Source organism: Ovis aries, chromosome 4, assembly GCF_016772045.2.
Source record: "Ovis aries strain OAR_USU_Benz2616 breed Rambouillet chromosome 4, ARS-UI_Ramb_v3.0, whole genome shotgun sequence".
NCBI lineage: Eukaryota > Metazoa > Chordata > Mammalia > Artiodactyla > Bovidae > Ovis > Ovis aries.
In genome coordinates this window covers 66137123-66157642 of record NC_056057.1, presented here as the reverse complement: position 1 = coordinate 66157642, position 20520 = coordinate 66137123, and the positions used below count along the sequence as shown (strand labels likewise).

Here is a 20520-nt window from a genome sequence, read left to right as displayed (position 1 = left end):
GATACATAAACTGAGAGTTTGCAGAGCTCCACAGTGGCTTTCAGGGTTTAAATAAAGGCAATGTATTCTGACAGTTCAGCCATTTCCCCTCAAGATAACTTCCAACTACCATCTGCATTCCAAACTTTGGAATGTATGTAGAATACCTTGAAAGTGTTAGGATCAACAGTCTGTCCATTGAAGAGCAAAGAACCTGGTCACATATTTAGTTTCCTAAACAAGGATCTCAGAGGCAGAGATGCTATGGATAAAATTCAGTTAAAGAAGATGAAAGTTTAAATTTCATTCCAAACCAAGCTCAACTGAACCCTCTGGAATTTTCCCACTCCAGTGGAGATAACACAAAACAAGCAAATCCTGAGGAGGTGGAAGATCTAATCTTATATCCATTGAGTAAGTAAGGGACCAACTGACATGTATTTTGTGACATTAAGCTATTTTCTAACTACTGTAATTAAGCCATTTTCCTTTGAGTTGTGACTAGTTTTGACACTGCTCTCCAGCCAAGATCCAGGTACAAATGTTCCACCCACCTCTCTTTCTTCAGCAGGTGCTATTCACCGCCATCTCTGTCAAGGCTCCACTGGCAGATACCTATTAAACAGAGATGCTCTGTGGAATCCCTGTATTCAAGGATCTTGCAACAAAGCTACAGAAAGCTGCTCCACAGCAGCCAAGACACTCTATGAGGAGGCAGAAAGCAGAAAATGAAGCATGTGGCTGAAGACCTTTTGTCTGCTTCCATTCTATTGAAATGCCCTTCGGAACAGAGATCAGATGATATTGCCTTCTTTTGTGTACCCCATAATTAAGTGCTGGCTTCATTAAACACATGTAGAATGACTTAGCAAACACAAATATATCTGGAGTGTGCACCTGCCTTTTTCAAGTGAAATCAGCAAGTATTTTAGTCTTAAACTCAACCCTCTCCACAATATTCTTTCTCTGTGTCTCACTGCCTTTTTCCAGTTCTACTTTCTTTTGATTTCTATGTCAAGATCCAATTAATCCTACTGTCAAGAGTCTCTCCAGTTCTACATCATTGTCTTAAGAGAGGTTAAGTTCTTAGACCAGGAGAAGGCAGATAAGGTTTTACCCTAAATGGAAATGACAATTGACTGTACTGCTTGCCTGGAATTCTGTGCTGAGAGGAATACTAAGGACAAATCTGCATTTTGATAAGAAAAAAATTACCAAAATCGATTTATGATGTCTGTTACAGTGAAGAGGTTCTGAGGGAGGCACCTGGACCTATGCCCCACAGAGGTTTGTGTCTACCTGTGAAGCTCCTTACAGAGGGTGCAAAGTGGCCTACATGAGACCACCTAGCTCCCAAAGCCTTGTGTCGGGGAGTGACATACCCACTGAACAGGGCAGAGATGAAATCAGGGAGGATGAGAAAAGCATCAGCAGAATCCCTGAGGTCAGAGGGTAAGATGGCTCTGCTATTGCTACTGTCAAGAGAATTACTTCAGTCCTTGCCTGTCCTCCCTGATTTAGCCTACGTGGTATCTGCGCCTTTATGTACATTGTTTCGCCTATTAGAAATGGGTACAGTACGCATGGTTAGATGGCATCACCAACTCAATGGACATGAATTTGAGCAAACTCTGGGAGATAGCGGAGGACAGGGAAGCCTGATGTGCTGCAGTCCATGGGGTCACAAAGAGTTGGACATGACTTAGGGACTGAACGACAACAAAGAATATGCATAGCCCATACATACAAAAATAGCTAGCATTAAACTAGAGAATAGATCTTCCTTGGTGGCTCAGGTCGTAAAGAATCTGCTCGCAATGCAGGAGACGCAGGAGACGTGGGTTCGATCCCTGGGTTGGGAAGATCCCCTGAAGAAGGGAATGGCAACCCATTCCAGTATTCTTGCCTGGAGAATTCCATGGACAGAGGAGCCTCGTGAGCTATAGTTCACGGAGTCGCAAAGATTTGGACATGATTGAAGTGACTAAGAGAAGTATATCCATATTTAATATGTGAATAACATAGGAAAATCAGGAGCAAATGGTTTCTTTAATTCTTAGGTTTTGATTGAAGCTGACCCAGCTGATCTCTTGTTATATAAGTTCATTTTTTTTTTTTTTTGTTCAGAAACTCAAAATAGAGCCACCACGCAAAAGAAAGGTGGCTGCCCCTCTCTGACTTCCACACTCTATCCCTGACCCCTCTTGCCTCTTTTCCAAACATTTCAACATCCTCACCGGGTCTGAATGTGGAAATTGTTGGTGGTTCCGGTGTGCTCATAGTCATGGATGGCAGCTGAGAAGATTATAGCAAAGATCTCCAGCTCCGTCAGCCAGTTCTGAAAAGGAGATTACAGAGCAATCACATAATCTGCCTGCTTCTCAAAGTCTTCAGCTTGCTGACAACACACCCACATTGCAGCCTATCTACCCTGCAGCTGGCAAGCTATTGCCAAACACGCGTTTCTGACAGACAGAAATGTTTTTGTTTTTTTTTTTCCTTCTGTAAGGAGGCTAGGGAATGTTTGATTTGAAAACAGCCTGCCTAGCACGGTTGACAGAGCTAACTAGTAGGTTTTTGTTTTTTCCCAAAGAAGCAAAACATAATGAATGTGAGACTTTAACAGTTCTCATTCCATCCTTTACCAAATTTCAAATAAAGTTCCTGAGTAGACACAGGAAAAAATTTTAAGTTTCAACACAATACCAAACCTAAGAGTAACAGATAACCTAGTGCTTATCCACCAGAAGACGGATAGTAGATACAGTGGAAAGACAACATTTGGTTTTCTGCCAAATAACGTTTTGTCTCTGGGTTGCAGTCCCCCGATCTAGGTTGGAAGAAACCTGTCCCCATCCATGTTACCAAAATTGGCTGCAGTTCAGTGGTCTTCAAAGTGTGTTCCCTGTGACAGTAGAGTTAGCATCACCTGGAAGGTTGTTAGAAATGCAAGCCCTCACCCTAGTCCCACTGGGATCCGAAACTCTGGGTTGCAGCCCACCAATCTGCGTTATACTAAGCATACAGATAATTATGATGCATGCTGAAGTTTGAGAACCACTGCTCTGTTTGAAGCTCCCTCAAATGACTGCTATTTCACAGACTCTGGATTCACTGGTGCCTCCCCTCCCTTCTGTACACCACACTGCCTGATGGCCGCAGGATGGAACATTTGTACCGTCAGCTCACCCTTTGGTATCACTGCTTACTTTTGTACTAGTTGAGTTAATGATTACAAGCTTCAGTGTGATTTATTTCAAATGCAATTTTGACAAATTGTACTTATTATTATAATTATATAATAAAATATGACCTAAACCAATAAAATGTGAACACAAAGGTTATGTCCATAGAAGTTCAATGCTTTACACAGTCACTAAAAGAACTGGTGTCTTAATAGGTGTGATCACTGGGAAACAGTAGAAAAAAATTATAAAGCTTTGGGGAGATTCTCCACTCAGTTTTCTTCATGAAATTTTTAAGTTTCCATTCCTTTGAAGAAATAAAACTAGAAGTCTTAGACAGAGGCAGGGTTAAGGTATTGTAAATATGAGTACCTAAATTGGAAGAATTCAGAAAGCAGCTAGGGACTTTCCTGGTGGTCTGTGGTTAAGACTCCACACTTCCATTGCAGGGGACATTGTTTGATCCCTGGTTGGGGAACTAGGACCCCTATGCCCCACAGTGAGGTCAAAAAATTTTTAAATATGTAAGTAATATAAATGAAATTTAGTTTAAAAACGAAGGCAGCCTGGGTTCTCTATAAGATATCAGTGAATAAAACATATTTATTTGATTTGTTAACAAAAATAATTTAAAAGCAAACAGGTTAATTTCTAATAATTCTCACTCTAACTTTTTTTCAGTCAATTACTAATTTTGGTCTTCACCTAACTACTGAAATTATTGTCTTCTTTGAAGATAATAACTACACTGAACTACCAACTTTGGTGATGTGGATGGGGACAGGTTTCTTCAAACATCAGCAAGCACAAGGGAAAACCAAACAAACTACATATAACCTATGAAGAAAAGACTTCATAGTTAGGGAAAGAATGAGCACAGGAAAAAACTCAGGAAAAAAACTATATTTTAAACAATGACTTGTAGCATAATCCAGCATGAAATGTCAGGAAACATTTTGGCATTCTTGATTATACATCTCAAGAAACCAAACTAACGTACCATGAACAAATAGACGCAAGGAGGAAAAAGAATAAGATGAAAAATCAACAAAATTAAATGAAAAAAAGACTGGCAAATAAAATCTTGACAGTTGCAAGAAAACAGTAAAACCACCCTGAAAGCAGCAAGGGACATCCTCCTCAGGGTTAACACTTATGGGAGCTTCCCTTTGCTTTCGCCTGTTTACACAAAGAAACTCATGCAATACACACAACTCCATATAGGTAGGTACTCCTTTCATCCCCACTTCATAGATGAGAAAACTGAGGCTAGGAGAGGTTCAGTAACTTACCCAAGGTCCCACAGCTAGTTCTGAAACAAGCCACACACTCCAGACTTCTCACTTTATAATCTTTAAGTCACTATTCCTTTGGGTCACTGTTTATATGTTTACTCAGTTTTTTCATAAAATTGCATAGTTATGATTTTATATTACAAATATTCTTGATATTTTTCATTCACATATATTTTTCTTATTTTGGCAATGTCTTTCTTTTCTTCCCTAACACCCTGTCCCCACTCATTTATCCCAACTTCCTCTATCTATTTCCCCCCCACCGACATACCTCTTTCTCCAAGCTCATGTAAAGTTAATAATTTAACATTTTAAGATAAGATTATGAATGGGAGACAGTGTACCATCTAAACAATCCGAACCAAGGAGCCTCAGTTCAACCAGCAGAAGGTTGAACTACACAATCACAGTTCTCACAAATATCAGTGTAACTCCCCTCCTTATCCAAATATACTGACAAAATTATATCTTAAGTATAACTTACTTCTAATAAATCAAAGCCAACGAACTATTAAATGAACATACAACAAACAATTAATAACATAATGAAGCCTGGACTGAGCAAGGATGGAACCAGGCATTTTCAGAATGAACAACTGAACAAGTACCAGTGGCAAAAGCTGATTCATTGTAAGTAAGGAAATGATTCCCTTTAGTGGAGCAGGAAAGTGAAAGTGAAAGTGAAGGTCACTTAGTCGTGTTTGACTCTGCGACCCCATGGACTATACAGTCCATGGAATTCTCCAGGCCAGAATACTGGAGTGGATAACCTTTCCCTTTTCCAGGGGATCTTCCTGATCCAGGGATTGAATCGGGGTCTCTTGCATTGCAGGCAGATTCTTTACCAGCTGAGCCACAAGGGAAGCCCAAGAATACTGGAGTGGGTAGCCTATCCCTTTTCCAGCAGATCTTTCTGACCCAGGAATCGAACCGGGGTCTCCTGCATTGCAGGCAGCTTCTTTACCAACTGAGCTATGAGGGAAGCCCAGTGGAGCAGGAGTGAGGGTTGATTAGGGCTCTGTGATGACAGGCATTAAAAGCCAGGTTGAAGAATACAAATCAGGTTTATTAGGCAGTGAAGTTTACATGCAAAAGATAATATGTTCAGCATGCTATGGAGAGAGAGATAGCAAAGCAGAGAGCACAAAGGAAAGAAATAAGACCTCTACTTTTGGACTGAAAAGTCCTTATAGGATGAATAGATGGTATGGAACTAGAATCCTTACAGCTGATCAGCTCACTGAATGCAGGCGGCCACGAAGAAGTTGCAGTCCAAAGGAGGGTGCATTAAAGATGATCCTGGAAGGACGGGGTTGGGAGGGAAGTGGGAGGGGGGATCCTATGCAAATTCATATTTATGTATGGCAAAAACCATCACAATATTGTAGAGCAATTATTTGCCAATTAAAATAAACAAATAAATTTAAATAAAAAAATATTAAAGATCCTGACATTCCTAGCCTGAGTGGTTAAAAAAATGGTGGGTGGCATTAGAGGGCAGCATTATTGGAAACAGAGAGTGGGAAAAGCTATTTTGTGGGAAATATTCATATTTCAATACAGTTTCATATTTCAATATAGCTCAGGTTTCCTTGCTTCTTCCAAATTCAATACTATCAATCCCAAAGGTTTATGACCAACCATAAGAAGTCAGAAATTTAATTCCTGCAAGAATTTTATTCCAGATTTATCAAACTGTGACAAGGTGTGAGTAATAGACCTTTCCAGAATTTCCCTGTCTACAAAATATGAGTGTCCCAACTAATTCAATGACAAGGATGCCTTGCCAGCTGGAAAAGGTGGACTTTGAATTATGCTGTGTATGACTCAGGAGAGCAAGCCATGCTCATGCTCATGTATGTGGGCTGGGAGTGGGCAACAAGTAGTGGGCAGTGAAAACCTGAAGGAAAAGACATGGATAATTTGCCATTGCCAGAGGAGACATTATTAGCAAGTAGTAACTTCAACAGGTAAATGACAGAGTTTCTTCAATAGTCTGTTTCCATCTCCTATTGGTTTACTATTGTTCCCTTCACTGATTACCACCCATGTAAGGCACACACTCCTACGGGTTCTGTAGGTCAGAAGCCATCATCGTGCAGCTGGATTTTCTGGTGAAGATCTCACAGGGCTGAAACCAAGGTGTTGGCAGGCTGTATTCCTTTCTGGAAGCTCTGTGGAAAACACAGCTCCAGGTGCCTTCAGGGCATTGGCAGAATTCATTTCCTTTCCATGCTTTCCACTTGGCACCTCCATCTTCAAGTCAGCAACAGCTGATGGAGTCCTGCTCACCTTCCTTCTGCCACAATTCTTTTTTTAAAGATTTTTTTTTTTGATGTGGACTATTTTTAAAGTCTTTATTGAATTTGCTACAATACTGCTTCTGTTTCCTTTTGGTTTTTTTTTTTGAGGGTGGGGGGCATGAGGCATCTGAAATCTTAGCTCCCTGACCAGGGATCAAACCCACACCTCCTGAACTGGAAAGGGAAGTCTTAACCAATGGTCCATCAGGGAAGTCCCCTGACATACTTCTTGAGTTTTAAGGACTCATGTGATTACACTGGGCCCAACTGGAGAATCCAGGATCAACTCCCTATTTTAAGGTCCTCTGATTAGCACCCTTCTGTATCTGCAGAACTCCTTTTGCTATTTAATATAATGTATTAAAAAATGTGACATCAGAGGGCAGAGGTCATGGGGCCCAAAATTATACTGACCATAAACCCTAATAAAATTACTTAGCACTCTTTAACCAGGATGCTGTTTACATGTCCTTACCGTGTCCCTTAAAACATGATAATGCCATTTATAATAAAAAAAACAAGATACACATTTCTCTTTTCTTAAAAAAAAAAAAACAAGTAAAAGAAAAATTAATGGCACCTAGCCTAATAAAAGCAATGAATGGGACAAAGGATAGGCCTGGAGTTTGAAATCTTGTGATCTAACTCAAAATCATACTGGAGCTCGGAGTCTGATTCATATCTATTCAATCAACAACTCTTCAGTCTAATTCTGTTCAAGGATTTTTTCTTAGATGTGAGCAAAATCATGATGAAAAGATTCAAGCCTCACTAGGCATCTAGGCTAGGCAATAATGAGTAATATAAACAGATTACAATGAGTAACATGGTGGATGCTGAAGCCCAGACATCACTTTATCAATGGGATATTTTCATTCCCTATGTGTCTTATAGTTTATAAAACTGAAATGACTTCAAGCATTTTCTCCCACTTGGTTTGTAATGAAAGGTTAGAGTCACAATATGCTCTCCATTCATCAGAATGCTTCCTACTGTTTTTGTAAGCTTGCAATGAAAGAAGTTTGTTTTGAGCTGCATTTCTAAGAGAGTGGGCGGGAAGTAGTTTCTATATTTAAGAATTATTCTGAATATGGCCTGAATTGATAATGAAAATGCAATGGCAAATGAGCTCATTCAAGAATAGTATGCAGTACGTCATGATCATTGGCTGCTATGAAATAACATCTATGTTAATCTATGTTAATGATAGCTTACATTAGCATAAGTGCTTGGGAGTTTTTCCAGATGGCTAAAAGGACTGCCTATGATTCACCTTTATGTCTCCATAGTACACTGAATGCAGTAGGTGCTAACTACGTATATGTCAAACAGATGATTTCAAAGTATATTTTCATATCCATTTTAATCCTCACCACATGAGCATACTGAGGTATAAGAATGTCAGGGCTTTTTTTCACCACCAGCATTGCAGAAGCATGGCTAAATATTAACATTTAAATACATGATGTATTTAAATGTTAGAAGTCAGACTGAGACCAAATACTGGCTCTGCCGCTGTATTAGTTTGCTACAGCTAATATATAAAAGCGTCACCAACTAGGCAGTTTAAATAACAGAAATTTATTTTCTCAGAATTATGGAGGCTAGTAGTCCAAGATGAAGGTTTTAGGAGGGTTGGTTTGTGGTGACAGCTCTTTTCCACCTTGCAGAGGGCCACCTTCCCCGTGTCCTTACACGCTCTTTCCTCAGGGCATCAGCATGTCTGTGTCTTAATCTTTTCTTATAAACATCAGTCACACTGGTTTAGAGCCAACCCATACGCCCTTCATCTACCTAAATTACCTCTTTAAGTGCCCTGTCTCCAAACAGAGTCACATTCCGAGGCACTGGAGATTAGGGAAAGGGGACAAATTTCAGCTCATGACAGAGACTTGGCGATAGGACAGTGCTAACTCAGTCAGTGTGTTTCCTCCTATTTGCCCACAGGGTTTGTACCACTTTCTTGTTGATTTATATAATCTGGATCTTAATCCTTGATCTCTACATATTTTCCTCAAGTACTGACTTAACGACGGTGATTTTTTTTTTTAATCCTACAGAAGGTTTTCATTTTCATGTACTCAAAATAATCAATATTTTGTTATATAACTCATGTTTTGAGGCTTATTTAAGGATTTCCTTTTTCAAGGCTATAAACATAACTTCATATTTTCTTCTAATATAATCAAAATTTTATGCTCATATCTTTAATTCATTTGTCTGACATTTGGTGAATGATTTCAAGTAGGACAAAAACTATTGCTTTTTTTTCCCCAAATGAACCGTCCCCCAAACATTTTTGGAACCAAGTAATTTTCCCTTTACTAGTGTTTTCTATAGATGGGTCCTCACTTTCTCACCTGCAGATCTGCCCTTGTCATACGTCAGTCCATGTTCCATCCCCAGCAAACCACGGGGTCTGATCATGACAAGGGCACCAATGACTCCCAATGTTGCCAAAGGCAGCGGTCGCTTCTCTGTCCCCATCCCACTCAACCCTTCAGCATGTTGCACACAAGTCACAGCTCTCCTTTGGAGCTCTTTCTTTCCTTGGCTTCCATAACCTCACGCTGTCTTGGGTTTTGTCCCAATGATACTGGTTACTCTTTTTTAGTTACTATTGTTGGCTCTAATTCTTTGTCCTCATTTTATTGTTTTTGCACACACCATTTTTTGAAATATACATGATAGTTGTAAATGATCTGGAGGAACAAGGGCTGTATAAAATCTCCAAGGCTGAGTTTCTCAAAAAAATCTCAAGCTACTCTGAATGTTAATTGAGTGGTTAATCAAATGATATCCTATAAAGGAAACTATCCAAACTAAAATGGTGAAGAAATGAGCTCCATTTTAAACTTTAGACTGCTCCAGGACTCAGTTCACAGTGCCTGTTTCTCTATTCACACCCTTCCTTTAGACCATGTCATCTGGTTTCATATCCTTAAATAATATTGATATGCCCCTGAGAGCCTAATCTCCTTGTCCATCCCTGACTCCTCCCCAGAACTCTAGACGCCTTAGGTTTTCCTCCTGCTTAACATCTCCACGGTGATATCTCATAAAGATCTTAAATTCAACATGTCTGAATCAAAACTCTTGACTCCCCTTCCCTGAAAGCTTCTCTCATCAACCTTGTTTATCCAATCAAAAATCTAATCTGTCCTCTTGATTCCCTTCCTTAGTGTCTGAAATCCTATTATACCATCCAGTTCTTTCAAATCTACATCAGCTACAGGACATTTGGTCTCTATACCCCAGGAGGGTCCTTCCTAGTCCATACTACCATCATCTCTCCAGGAGACTTCTGCACTTCTCTTCCAACATGATGCCTCAAGACCCATTCTTCACAGTAATCCTTGTCTAGCCTTTACCAGATCATCACACTCCCATGGGAAAATGCTTTAGCTGGCTCACACTGCACTTAGAATAACACTGAGACCCATTAGCCAAGCCTACAAAGCCAACTTGGTCTGTACTTTACATTCTCGTGATTTTTTTATTTTATAACTGGAAGTGTGTACAACTGACTCCCTCCAGTCATGAGGAAGTTGACTAATTCCTGTACTAATTCCACTCGCATACCTTCCTTCAGCTCTTAGCATGACTCAAGCCTAAAATCATAACTGTCTCAGACTAAATATTACTTCTGTAAAGATGCCTTTCCTATCTAATAAAACTTAATTTACCCTGTGTGGTCCCCTGTTCTAATCCTCTGCAGAAAGAATACTAGCAATATTTTCTTGTTTACTTTTTCATTGGTCTTTTACCTGTAACTTCTTACTAGAACTCAAGTTCTCTAAGAGCTACAATGCACCCTCATCCTCTTATAAAGTACGTGGCACATAAGTGCTCAACCAATATTTGGGTTCAGTTTTTAAAACTTCAATCAATTCCATGGATATATTTGTCTACTTTTGCACACTATATAGATTGCTTTACTATAGCTTTAGCAGATATTTTAACATCTAGTAGAGTAAGAACTACCCCATCACACACACTGTCTTACTCAAAACTGTTTTTTCTATGGTTCTTAAATATCTATTTTACATAAATTTTAGACTCACCTTATTATGTTGTATGCTAAATCCTTTTGGAATTTTTTACTGGTATTGCTCTGAATTTATAAAAATGAGTTTGAGAAAAATTAACATCTGTTTCATACTGAGGCTTTCAGTTAAAAACATGGTATATTTCTTCACTTATTTAAACATTATTTTCATGCCCTTTAATTTCAGTTTCCTCTTCATTAATTTTAAAGTTCTTCATGGGTAATTTGTAGGTTTTTTAAAAAACTGTTGGGAATGTATGTTGGGAAACAGTGTATAAGACAGTTACTTTATCCATATCTTACTGAGGCCTTTTATTTGATCTAATAATTTATAGGGTTTGGGGTTTTTGTTTTTAGACAGATCATCAAATTATTTTCATAGAAAGCTTCTTCAGTTTCTGTGGATACCATATTGCGCTGATTGAGAATCTCCAGAAAAGTGCTCACTAGCAATATTAATGTTGGATTCCTGTTTTGCTCCATGCTTTCATGGAACCACCATAAACTGATATCTGCTCTAAATTTTGGGCAAAAACCCTTTATCATATTATACAAGGTTCCTATGTAGAGTTTCTAAAATTTTAAAAACACCTTTTTAAATACTGTTTCTAAGAAATTGACTTTATAACAAGGAAAACATGAAAACTGCTGAGAGGTTAAGGGCAATCTTACAGAGTTTAAATAAGAACAATTCCTAACTGTTGAGCTTTCTTTATGAGGCAGAGAGAGCATTCATGCTTTGATACTTTATTCCTAACTGTCACAGTACTTCCAGAAGACAGAATATTTTTCACAGTTTTAGAAATGAGGAAACCTTGACTCAGAGATTCAAGCAATTTATCATAGGTCACAAATCTAATAAGCAATTATGCAAGGATTTATACCCAACTATATCTAGCTCCAGAGCCCACACTCCTCCCACTGTATTCCATATTTAATATGAGATATTAGACCAAGCCTCTCAACATGCCCTAGCAGAAAAGATAACAAATGTGTACTGGGTTTATGGGTTAATTAATAACCACACCCCAAATGTCTATCTCAATGTCAATGGTGAAGAAGATTTCAAAGTAAAAAGGCATAAAGATTTACTACAGAGACCTAACTGTCACTAACAGCAGTATCTTTAAAATGAATAGTTTATATTAAGGCAAAGAGGGCAAGAAGTACATGACCAAATTGAGTAGGTTTTTTGATCAGAGATTCAAAAGTATCTAAAGAGCTAAAATGTTGGATCAAAGCAAGAAATTTCCAAATGGTTAGAGGTGAAGCTTGACCTTTAGGTTCAAAAAAATCAAATGCACATAATAAACAAGATGAGAATAACCACAGCCCTTGTGAAAAAGATCTACTAGTTTAAACCAAAAGCAAATTGTGTACAATATGATTGCCGAGTATATTCAATTTGATTTCAATATGCATGATGTCAATGTGATTGAACACAGCAAGAGATTAATAGTACCACCCTCTATATCTGGAAATGCATATTTAGTTATAGAAATTATATTTAATTTGGCCATAGCCTAGTAAGGATACAAGTTACTACCAGATTTTCTTTTTTCATCGAGTCCAGGATGAAGAAAAAGTCACAGGCAATAAGGAATTTCAACACTCTCCATGACTGGGTTAGATAATTATTGGGGAATAGGAAGTCCATAAAACAATATATTTCTTGTGGGCTCAACCTCATCAGAATAGAAACAGCCTCCAATTAAAAAAAAAAAGTAACCATCACATCTTTGTGTAATCTGAGTTCCTATCTGTACTTACTGCTACTCCTGTCTTATAGAGAAGGTAATGCACAGTCTGTGTGACGTCAGCAGCATGCATCAAATTGTGGTAAGGATTTTTGTGCTTGCTGTATCCCACTTCCAGGGCCTCCACAAATGAGACAAGTGCAGAAATGGGGATCTGAAAGAGAGTGGCAAGGTTAATTGGCTAGTGATTTAGTAGCTTTGAGAGACCAAAAATGTCTAAGGTATTCTAGCTACCTCTTTCTGAAAGCATTAAGAGAGCACACAAGGACACAAGAATTTTTCAAAGTTAATAAAAATCACTGAACAAAGTATTGGATAATTTGAAAATCTAACAGGAAGTCCCTGGTCTGCCCTGCAAATTATTCTTTGTTCTCCAGTTCAGAGGCCCAGGGTAAAGACAGGATCACCTCAAGGACATTGAGGGCAAAAAGGTAGGCAAATCTCAGGCAAAGGTTCAAGTCTTTGCTTGTTTAGAAATAAATGAACAAATACTATGCAGCATCTCATTTACTTGTGGGAAAACATAAAGTACACAAAGATTTAAGTTATAAAATGATTGTAAAACAAACGCAATCATTCTGAAAACTACACCCTTTAGAAGGAATGATGGGTACACTAGACGGTTGAGAAAAAAAAAAAACTACAAATGATAGTCGGTTCTATAACAGAAACAAGTTGTATTCTTGTGTTTATTACTTGGCAACTTATTATTATGCTCAGTCGCTCAGTTGCATCCAACTATTTGCAACCCCGTGGACTGTAGTTCATCAAGCTCCTCTGTCCATGGAATTCTCCAAGCAAGAATACTAGAGTGGATTGCTATTTCCTACTCCAGGGGATCCTTCCAACTCAGGGATCGAACCCATGTGTCTAGCATCTCCTGCACTGGCAGGCAGATTCCTTACCAGTTGTGCCACCTAGGAAGCCCAATTTATTGGTGCCTTGCAATCTGGAAAAATATTTCTAGCTATCCTAGCTGCTTTCTGTATCAAATATGGGTAATATACATACCTTCTTTTTCTATTTGGCAGAAACTGAACAACTGCAAAATGCCTGTACAAAATAAGGGGTCTTGGAAAACATTAATTGTATTAATTTTCTGGATAAATTCCTTGGTTTAGGGTGGATTATCAATTGTAAGATTGGGGGGAAAGGAGAAAGTATATGTTCCAGGAGACTAGAAATTACATTCATAAGAAAAAAAAAAGAGAATCCATATTATGTTCTTCCCATTGCTCCATATTTACTATCTGTGGATTTTAAAAATGTAAATATAGCCTTTCAGATGCAAGAGATTAATTCATTATCATTTTTAAAATGAAGATCCAATGAACTTAGATTCTTTGAGCTATTCATTGGAGAGCTATGGGCCACTGAAATGCTAGATAAAGGTGTGTGCATGCGTACTGGAGCTTCTTTTGAGGTCTTGAGCATCCACTGGATCTTCAAACAGGCTGCTTTTGAATTTATTTTAATAAATAACAGAAACAAACAAAATACCCCAAAAGAGATAAAACAAAATTTTTGAAAAATAATATCTTTGTCAAGTCTCCAAGACTCTGAAATTACTATTCTATTTCATTCAGATTTGTTTTTATTCTTTTCCAATCTATAATCTTTAATTTTTAAAAACATAAGCCTTAAAGGCCTGGAATTATGCATCTGTTTGATGATGGGTGTGTCCAATGAGACCAGTTCATGTCCCTTTCTCCATTGGCTCAGTCAGTGAAAGATCTGCCTCTTGATCTTATTAAATGAACCATAGTAATAGATCAAGAGAAATACGACTCTACCCCACCATCCTCTTCCTCAAGCTATCTGAATACTGTTCTGTTTTGTTTTGTTTTCCATCTTCCAGCATGTATGCCTGACCAAAAAAAAAAAAAACCCAATACATTAAGTTGACAGGATGAAAACCTCATTCCAGGACAGGGGCCTGGTCCCCAAAATGGGATTGGTTCCGACTCCTAACCCATCATCACCCTCCTCCTCTTTGATCATGACCAGTAGCTCCTAAACAAGAAGAGAATGAAATGAGTTTCAGGTGGAGAGGGAGGAAATTTGAAAAAGTGGACATTTACTCTTTCTCCTTAATATAAGGGACTTTAAAAGCAAATCTAGGATTACTGTTGGGCATGAGTGGAGCATGAAAGCTCTATACGCGCCTCTAGCAGGTTGTCAATCCAGCCCTTGCCAAGCTGCCTTGCGTCCATCTGGAGGTTGTAACATGGCCAGTCCTTCTGCTCACCACCTCTGCTGGTGCCCTAGAATTCTTCTGAAATCCTGAAACCTGTCCATGATGTAACTAAGTCTTGCTTCAAAATGTTCCTTACACAGAGGTAAGTGTGAATGATGCCAGCTCTTGAGAACTGGAGTTAGGTGAGGACCATATAACTTTGGGTAGACCTGATGTTTGACCAGGTATTTTGTAATACACCACTGGAAATTTTGTTGTAAGAAAGCATAAGATTCATAGTTATTGCTCTTATTGAAATCATTGGACTGGCATAGTGAGTTCTATCCCTTCTAGGAAAGCAATGTCTTTTCCCAGATGGGATTGTCACAGAAAGGTAAAGGTCATTACTCAAGGTCACATAGCTACTGGGTCAGAACTGACATCAGGATCCAGGTGATCTCCTGAATCTCATTCTAGTGTCTGGTCTACCAGACATGGTATTAGCCTTTGAATGTTAAACAGGCTTCTGACGCAAAAGAAATTAAAGACCATTGTCATAAAGTGCTTATGACTATGTAAGAAATACACTTCCAAATGTGCAGTCCTTAGGAAAGTGATAAAGAATCATGCTGCCCAGAAAAATTGATACTTTATACAGAAAAAGACCTGCATTTCCCAGAGACTCATTCATTGATGAGAGAAATGTGAGGGGCAAGATACGGCAGATGCCAGCAGATAAAGCTCAGGCTCCCTAGAGAATAGGATCCCACCTCCAGAATCTGTGGAATTAGAAGGCCGAGGAGGTAGAACACTGGAATTGGCTCATGCTCTTAAAGTTGAAGAATTAATTTAAAACATAAATGGCTGGGAAATATCAATGATCTATCATAGATGATAAGTGAGAGTATTTGTGTGAATTTGAGCCAAGTGGCCGAAAGAGAAGTTCATGGAGACAATAAATGCACACTCTATCTCCATTCCTGTCTCCATGCCGGTGGTGGTCATTAGTACACAGAGTCTGGCTGAAAGGAGCACTGTAGGCAGAGCCGGCAGGTAGGTCTGGTTCAGGCTTCCAGCTGTACTTCTAGGAAGACTGGGATCTAAATAGGTGGCTCCAGTCTCTCCCTTGTTGATGAGCTCACCAGGCAAGGGAGTAATGAAAGTTCCCCTCAGTGCGGAGTTTGTGGCAGTGGCTTTCTGGACAAGTCACCCCAGAGCAGCTTTCAGTCTACATTAGAAGGATTCTCTTGGTCTTAGCCCCAAAGTCCTGCAAGGCTGGACAAATATGTGCAGTTGTTTGGTTTTGTTTTAATTAGACACTGACCTTGAAACGGCTGATCAGATCATAGCGAGTGAGTAACTCATAGAAAATGAATTTCAGTGCATGGTCCCCACTGGCTTCATTGAGGGAAAAGACATCAAAGGACCACTTGTCCACATCCTACAAGTCAGGGCAGAAAGAAAGAATTCATTAGTTGGTAGCCACTTACATTTATCTCCCTACTTTGGGGTTAGCCTGTAATTTGGGGGGTTACCCTAACTTGGTAATTCAGTCTAAGACTCTAATACTGTTTCCCCTCTCAAACTTTTTCCAATATGGCAATCCTATATAGCATTTGCTGATAAAACATGAAATAGCTTTATTAGTAAACAAGAGCTATAATTTACTGGGTACCTACCTAGGCATTACGATCAATGATAAATATATAATTCATCCTGAAGACAAGCCTAGTGGTAGGTATTATCAGTCATATCTCACAAATGAGAAAACTGAGAAGTTAGCTAATTTCCCTAAGATTCATAGAAGGCAAGTGTTAGGAATACATGTGGGGCAAAACCACAAACACACGTTCAACTGAAGTTTAAACTCAGGCTCTTTCCATTAACCTTCCACTGCTGCTGCTGCTGTTGCTAAGTCGCTTCAGTTGTGTCCGATTCTATGCGACCTCATAGATGGCAGCCCACCAGGCTCCCCTGTCCCTGGGATTCTCCAGGCAAGAACACTGGAGTGGGTTTCCATTTCCTTCTCCAGTGCATGAAAGTGAAAAGTGAAAGTGAAGTCACTCAGTCGTGTCCGACTCTTTGCAACCCCATGGACTGCAGCCCACCAGGCTCCTCCATCCATGGGGTTTTCCAGGCAACAGTACTGGAGTGGTTTGCCATTGCCTTCTCCGAACCTTCCACTCCTTCTGCTGAATTCCAAAATTTTAACTGACTTCACAATAACCTAGGGTGTTTCCTACCCCTAACCAGCCTTGTGATACCATCTACTGACTTCCTCTTAGTCCACTGTGGAGAATGTTAACCCACTTAAAAGTCTTCAGAAACACACATGATATAGAACTCAAAACAATGTGCCACCTCAAGAATCTAATCTGCTAAGCTGAAACCAAGGAGAAAGCCTTCATTTCATGGGATGGAAAAATGTTATCACTTCTGGAGTCACTGATCTGAGGACGGAGTCCTCAAATCTGTAAGTCACTTTACTGGAAAATATAAAAGTAAGAGCTAAGCTGAACACACTCCTCACACACTACTCTTAAAGTTCAGAGTTTTATTTGTCCATAAAATAGTGGCTTTAAAATATATGTAAACACTGTCAAATACATCTTTGACTTATAGATAGCTACTTGTGAGTGTTATAAACAAAGGCATGTTTAAGAAATAATTAAAACAATAGTCATTTGGTTTCTCAGCATATCAAGAGTTTTATTTCAGTGGTTAAGGAAAGTGTATTGCCATGAGCATGACAATAAGGATGCATGTGAGATCACACTGAATCTGAGCTAGGTGTCAGATGGTCTTCTGGAAGAGACCTTGGCTTTCAGAAACTGCTGGACCCAGTGACTCCCACATCAGCCTTCACTGCATTCCAACATCATCTATCCATCCCAGTCCTGCTCCTCTCCAAAGATCCCAATCATGAAGATCACCCTGAGATCATGAAGTGTCTCTCTTATGGACACCAGGGCACAGGGAAAACAAACTGTATACAGGGAAAACCAAACATTTCCAGAAAGGTTTCAAATTGTTTCAATTCACATTTAGTAGTAAATCTCACCTTGCTGCTGCTAAGTCGCTTCAGTCATGTCCGACTCTATGCGACCCCATAGATGGCAGCCCACTAGGCTCCTCTGTCCCTGGGATTCTCCAGGCAAGAGTATTGGAGTGGGTTGCCATTTCCTTCTCCAATGCATGAAAGTGAAAAGTGAAAGTGAAGTCGCTCAGTCATGCCCGACTCTTAGCCACCCCATGGACTGCAGCCCACCAAGCTCCTCCGTTCATGGGATTTTCCAGGCAAGAGTACTGGAGTGGGTTGCCATCACCTTAGCCTCCAATAATTTCTCCTCCATTATAGAAAGTAAAGAAATAGCCACAAGTGCTAAGCATTTTCTGTGCCAGGCACAGTAGGAACTGTTGATACATATTTGCAAACCCTTATAACCCTAAAAACTTTCTCCAGTTTCATAGATGGCCACCGCAGAGAGATGAAATGAAGGGTTTAATGCCAATACCAGGTAATAACTCCACTGATGCCCCAGTGTCAGCATTACTGACAGATGACATTGTAAACTCAATGAATATGTGCTGTGACCCAAGCCTTAGGCCTTAAATACCCCGAGAGTGCCTAGGCCACAGACAGTGGAGCCATTTAAGATTAATCCAAGACCCAAGGTTCACCTTGAAAGTGAAAGTTGCTCAGCTGTGTCCAATTCTTTGTGACCCCATGAACTATACAGTCCATGGACTTCTCCAGGCCAGAATACTGGAGTGGGTGGCTTTTCCCTTCTCCAGGGGATCTTCCCAACCAGGGATCAAACCCAGGTCTCCTGCAATGCAGGCGGATTCTTTACCAGTTGAGCCACAAGGGAAGCCCAAGAATACTGGAGTGGGTAGCCTATCCCTTCTCCAACAAATCTTCACAACCTAGCAATCGAACAAGGGTCTCCTGCACTGCAGGCAGATTCTTTACCAACTGAACTATCAAGGAAGCCCTAAGGTTCACCTTGGCTACCAAAACTGGCACTGTCATGACAGCCATTGTCTAGCTATTAGTTAAAGAAAAGTCCACTGACAACTCAGTAGGTAGGAAAACATTTGGTCACATCTGACTATTTTTAATCCTCTTCACTTAAATGAATAAAAGAAGAAAAAAAAGCTATCACTGGAAATGAAGAGATAATCATAGTAAAAAGTCAAGATTTATTCTGAATATTAGGTCTTAGAGAAACAGAAGGATGTGTAAACACAGACCGTGAGATGGATAGTCTCTCTAGCCCCTCATTCTGGGGAGACTTTAGCTGCGATTCTCAAATTTCAGTGTTCTTTAGAACCACCTGGGGTGCTCAGAAAAAAAATGTTGATTCTTTGGTGGAGGATTCTGAAGAATCCTGGCTTGTGGCCTGGAATCTACATTTTAACAAGCACCTAATTTAACTGCCTTAAACCAATCTTCTCTTCTTAGCAAATTTGGCCCAAGCACCAGTCCCATGAATTTCCTATTAGTCTAATGTGAAGGAAGCCTGAACCTCCTCATTTCCTTCCACTTTAAACCTGGAGTCTGTCCAGGGTGTCTCTTCCTGAGTCACACAGCATATGCCCTTCTAAAGAACAGCACAATTCTCCATTTCTGATAACCCCACCTTAGAAGATTAGAGATAAAACCACTCAAATTAGAAGCCAGCATTCACTGCATGGAAACAAATAAAAAGAATAAAAGTGCAACATATTTCAAATTTAGAGATTGGTGGTGGCTAATTATTCTCTTCCTTAAATGTTATTTTGTGCTATGTTCTTACATTAATCACAAAGGTTAAGATGACAGTAGCGGGATGATTATTTTATTAATGGTATTCTCTCAGGCTTTTGGGAAATTTTCTGTAACAGAAGAAAACAATAGTGTCTCCATATAAATTGCTGGCAGCGGAGTGAAAATAACCTTTTTCTAATAAGTACTATGTAAAAAAAAGAATCTATGTCATCTCTCCAGTTCAACTCCAATCCACTGAAAATTAAACCAGAGTCTAGGAACACAGAAAAATATTACATTGTAAAAAGGTCTTGAACTTCCAAAGTAAAGAGAGCATACAACCAAGAGAAACAACAGCTTTAGCCTTCAGCACATATTAGCAATGGTGTGGAGAAGGGCAGCAATTCAGAGTTAGTATTCATCCTGAAATCATCAAGATAACTTTCTCCTCCAAAAGACATGTGTGCTTCTGAGAAGTACTTTTCCCCTAAGCATAAAATAACAATTCACGCACATCACAGGTTGTTCCACATTTCTTCAGTCATTCTGTGTAGAAAAGAAGCTCCAATTTGTAAGAAATATTTTCATAAATTTCTTAGTACCGGTATAACCGCCTGTATTTGTTTTCACGACAAAGGAAGAAATTAAGGATAAAAGATGCTTTTAACATTCCTAAGACTTTCACTGAAGGTTTCAGATTCAATTATGAAAATCAATGCAACTTCACAGTGGGTGTTATGAAACACCAGATCTTATAAAGTGGTTTCACAGATTAAATAAGAAATGTTGCTGTGAATTACACAAAGATTTATTGAGCATTAGAGCTGGGGTTGTAGAGGAGGGAGAGAAAACATGTGTCTTCTTGCTGTATCTTTCCTGAGCACCCTTCCTGTCCTAGATGACTTGACAAGAGAAAGAAAATGGTGAACTGAGAATCTGAATACAGAGTCTCCCAAAGTCAGCTAGTGAATGTCCCTGAGACAAGAGAAAGGGACTATGAAATATAAAATCAAACTGGCCCTAAAGG

At 39.3% G+C, this 20520-nt stretch overlaps 1 protein-coding gene across 11 annotated transcripts in view; it reads right to left on the bottom strand.

The window, feature by feature from the left end:
• Positions 1-20520, bottom strand: part of PDE1C (phosphodiesterase 1C) — a 531506-nt gene that overhangs the window by 105952 nt on the left and 405034 nt on the right. For all 11 annotated transcript variants that reach the window (XM_042249215.2, XM_042249217.2, XM_042249219.2 and 8 more), the window contains exons 7-9: positions 16068-16184; positions 12581-12721; positions 2217-2317 (exon numbers count right to left, since the gene is read on the bottom strand). In XM_042249215.2, the coding sequence (XP_042105149.1) occupies positions 2217-2317; positions 12581-12721; positions 16068-16184 (359 nt within the window). The remainder of the gene's footprint in view (positions 1-2216; positions 2318-12580; positions 12722-16067; positions 16185-20520) is intronic.